The sequence below is a fragment of the Artemia franciscana genome, unplaced genomic scaffold (assembly GCF_032884065.1).
Source record: "Artemia franciscana unplaced genomic scaffold, ASM3288406v1 Scaffold_7629, whole genome shotgun sequence".
NCBI lineage: Eukaryota > Metazoa > Arthropoda > Branchiopoda > Anostraca > Artemiidae > Artemia > Artemia franciscana.
In genome coordinates, this window is record NW_027067694.1 from 1 (window position 1) to 4,556 (window position 4,556).

General features: G+C 31.3%; 1 protein-coding gene across 1 annotated transcript; it reads left to right on the top strand.

Annotated features, from left to right (window-relative positions):
• Window positions 1-3,205: 3,205 nt before the first annotated feature.
• On the top strand, window positions 3,206-3,709 carry LOC136043615 (hepatoma-derived growth factor-related protein 3-like). The gene has a single exon (XM_065728521.1). The coding sequence runs from the start codon at window positions 3,206-3,208 to the stop codon at window positions 3,707-3,709; it is 504 nt and encodes a 167-aa protein (XP_065584593.1).
• The last annotated feature ends 847 nt before the right edge of the window (window positions 3,710-4,556 follow it).

The window sequence follows — 4,556 nt, forward strand, 5'->3', positions numbered from 1 at the left end:
TTATTTTTTTATTAGTTTTTAGTTTTTTTTGTAGTTTTTGTTTTTTTAGTTTTTTTAGTTTTTTAGCTTTTTATTAGTTTTTAGTTTTTTTTGTAGTTTTTGCCTTTTTTTAGTTTTTTTAGTTATTAGTTTTTAGTTTTTTTTTGTAGTTTTTGCCTTTTTTTAGTTTTTTCAGTTTTGACGTCACCTGATCCAGTTTTTTCAGGTGACGTCACCTGATCCACGATCCACAGATCCACAGACAACTTATTTTTATATATATAGATAGTTTTTTTTTTTACTTATGTCCTGGTCGTCATTTATACTCCCTGTGTCCCGGTGCTTTGTTGATTGCTAATCGAACATTCCTTTTGTCCTGGTCGCTTTCTCTTTGAGTTTCGTCATTTATTTTTTTCTTTTTTAGTTCTTTTAGTTTTTACCTTTTTTATTTTTTTTAGTTTTTTAGATGAAAATTTTTTTTAGTTTTTTCCTTTTTTTCTTTTAGTTTTTTATTGGTTTTTACCTTTATTTTAGCTTATTTTTCAGTTTTTTCCTTTTTTTTAGTTTTTTTTTTATTTTTTATTTTTTTTAGTTTTTTACCTTTTTTTAGTTTTTTTAGTTTTTTAGCTTTTTTACTTTTTTTATTAGTTTTTAGTTTTTTTTGTAGTTTTTGCCTTTTTTTAGTTTTTCAGTTTTTTTTTTAGTTTTTTATTGGTTTTTACCTTTATTTTAGCTTATTTTTCAGTTTTTTCCTTTCCTTTTAGTTTTTTTTAGTTTTTAGTTTTTTTAGTTTTTTACCTTTTTTTAGTTTTTTAGTTTTTTTAGTTTTTTAGCTTTTTTATTTTTTTTATTAGTTTTTAGTTTTTTTTGTAGTTTTTGCCTTTTTTTAGTTTTTTTAGTTTTTTAGCTTTTTTATTAGTTTTAGTTTTTTTTGTAGTTTTTGCCTTTTTTTAGTTTTTTTAGTTTTTTAGCTTTTTTATTTTTTTTTATTAGTTTTTAGTTTTTTTTGTAGTTTTTGCCCTTTTTTTAGTTTTTTCAGTTTTGACGTCACCTGTTCCAGTTTTTTCAGGTGACGTCACCTGATCCATCCATCCACAGACAGACAACTTATTTTTATATATATAGAAGATATATATATATATATATATATAATATATATATATATATATATATATTATATATATATATATATATATATATATATATACTAGCTGTTGGTGGGGGCACCACCCCAACACCTAGTTGGTGGGGCGCTTCACGCCCCCCCCCCAAGCCCCCCCGCGCGCGTAAGTCGTCACGCGCCATATTAGTTACGCGCCATTGTAGTTGTGTCCCTATGTCCCACCTGTGACTGGGTGTTCCTTTTTTTTTTAGTTTTGTTTTTCTCCTTTATTTTCTTTTTTTCCTGTTTTTCTTTTTTTTCTTGTTTAGTTTTTTTAGTTTTTTAGATTTTTTTTATTATTTTTTAATTTTTTTTTTCTTTTTAGTTTTTTTGTAGTTTTTACCGTTTTTTTAGTGTTTTTAGTTTTGTTTTACTTATGTCCTGGTCGTCATTTATATTCCCTGTGTCCGGTCGTCATTTGTGTCCCGGTGCTTTGTTGATGGTGATTGCTAATCGAACATTCCTTGTGTCTCCGGTCGCTTTCTCTTTGAGTTTCCCGATCGTCATTTATATTCCCTATGTGCCGGTGTCCCGGTCGTCATTTGTGTCCCGATGTCCCGGTCTGTAATTTCGTCAGTCGAAAACATGACGTCAGTCGACACACAAACATGACGTCACTCGACACACACACACAGACAACTTATTTATATATATATATATATATATATATATATATATATATATATATATATATATATATATATATATATAAATATATATTATATATATATATATATATATATATATATATATATATATATATATATATATATATATATATATATATATATATATAAATAATATATATATATATATATATATATATATATATATATATATATATATATATATATATATATATATATATATATATATATATATATATAATATATATATACTAGCTGATGGGGAGGCGCTTCGCGCCCCCCCAAGCCCCCCCCGCGCGTATAAATTGTTACGCGCCATATTAGTTACGCGCCATTGTAGTTGTGTCCCTGTGTCCCACCTGTGAATATTGATAGATTTATATATGTGTTTCAAACTACGTAAAACTTGCGAATATACAACATTCTTGGCTTTCCCATTGTCTGTGCATATACAAAGCCTTATGTACTAATAATGACATTCATATGCAAACGCTCTTTTTACAAACAAACCAAACATGCATACACACAACTCGTTTTTATATAGATAGATAGATAGATAGATACAATACAAATTAACTGCGTAAAACTTGCGAATATACAACATTCTTCGCTGTCAAATTGTCGCTGCATATAAATAGATTGTCAGGTTTACCGACCCTCGAACATGCAACGTACAATTGTCCATGGGAAAAACAATCAGTATTAAGATCTATACCACATTTTTCTAATGATTGACCTTGAGCTTTGTTAATGGTGATTACAAATGCTAATCGAATTGGGAATTGTACGGTAAATTGGGAATACTACGGTAAGTGTCATGTATAATACCGTTTACAGTTCTCAAATACTCAAAGGATGTCGGACCGGGTACATTCACCAAAAGCAGGCGTAGAAAGAAGCATTCATGTTGATTGGGGTGAACGGTATAGAGTCTTCGTATCGTGGTATCTTTGAAGATGGTAGGTTGGCCGTCGACTGACTTACCCTGTTTTCGACGTTCAAATACTTTGTTTATAGTATTCCACGTGTAATACGAAGGCACTTCAGTATACAGCAGTTTTTTTGTAAAATAATCACTTTTGCAAAGCGAAAAGAAAGCGGTTTTCGCAGTACTATTTCAGTACTGAAATAGCTTTCATGGTGTCAACATCTAAACTAATCGGATTATTTTTCATTTTCACAGACCTGATAGTCTGAGGTATGAATTTTAATCCCACTTGCTAGATCTCGCAGTATTTGGCAAAATACCAGTTTTAATTAAAACTTGTGTGACGGTTTATCAAGGTGTCAACATCTATTGATTTTACATATTTGATATTCTGTGGACTTAAATTGAATGTAAGGAGAGAGGGAGAGGAAAGAAAAAGAAACGAGAGGAAGGAGGAGTGAGTTAAGTTAGCCAGTTCTGAAGTTTGAAATGAGCAAGTTCAAGAAAGGGGACTTGGCGTTGGCAAAATTTAGAAATTACCCGCTTTGGCCAGTAAGAATTGTAGACGTTAACACCCAATCAGAAAAAGCATCAAAGTTTCTAGTTTTCTGTTATGGATCCCATGATCTTCAGACAGTCTTAGAAGTAAATTTAGTTCTCTATGCGGAAAAGTCTAAAGAAGCTTCACATAAAACTGAACGGAGCGTGAATAAGGCATTTCAGGAGCTGGAGATTTTCCCGGATATCTACTTACAGTATTTAAAAAAAGCTCCCTCCGCTCAAACTGGCTCAAATTCTGAAAAATCATCGGTAGCTGTTCTTGTTGAAAAGTTAGTTTCTACGGAACAAGAGTTAGCACAAACAAAGCAAAATATGCTCAAGGATATCGGTAAATTGGTCACAGAAAAGGTAGCACAAAAAAATAGTATCAACCCAGTTACTGCTGAACAGATAATATCCCAAGTTTATGATGGATTAATCAGTCGAATATAATGGTAAATTTGATAAAATTGGCAAAGTACTTAAGGGGTTAAGAGCTCAAATAGAGTCGCTGGAAAATCGTATTGCAAAAATGGAAGATAGACTTGACGAGTATCAACAAGAAGCTCAGCTTGATTCCCTTGTATTCGTAGGGGTCAAACAGGCCCCTGGTGTTGACCTTAAAGTAACAATGCACAATATAATAAAGGACAAAATGGGCTTGAGTGCTCTTATGAGTGATCAAATTCTTTCTATGCAACGTTTTCGTTTACCCAACCCTACAGCTCAGATTAGTGATGAAAGTCGAGTTGCCCCTGTGATTGTCAAATTTTCTAATAAAGATGTTGCGCATACTGTCTTTAAAGCAAAGTCTAAGCTAGCGAAATCTGGTGTTTTTGTGAATGAATATCTCACGAAGCAGCGCAAGATTATCCTGGACAGTGCTAGAGATAAGTTCGGAGCAAAGAACGTTTGGTCGGACTTAGGCCGAATTATTGTTTGCCTACCAGGTGAAGCTTCTTCTAGGAGGCTTAGGAAGGTTGAAGACACCTTCTAGATTAATATCTTATTTTATTTCTCGTTTGTAGTATTTATTTGTTTATTGTTTTGTCTTCGTTTGTTTGATCTTTTCTTTTTTGTGAGTTATCTTGCTTATCTTCTTTTACCATTTGTTTTGCTTATGATTCGTCTTGTTGGCCACTCTCCCCCCCCCCCTATGGAGAACCCTTTTTTTTTTTTTTTTTTTTTTTTTTTTTTTTTTTTTTTTTTTTTTTTTTTTTTTCATTATTATTCCACCTGTCCCCGTATTGCAAAAAAAAAAATTATTCATATAGGTTAACTATGCGTTTATAATGATTCG

Excerpts from the sequence above, each read along its gene's own strand:
- LOC136043615 (XM_065728521.1), top strand. The coding sequence starts at position 3,206 with ATGAGCAAGTTCAAGAAAGGGGACTTGGCGTTGGCAAAATTTAGAAAT.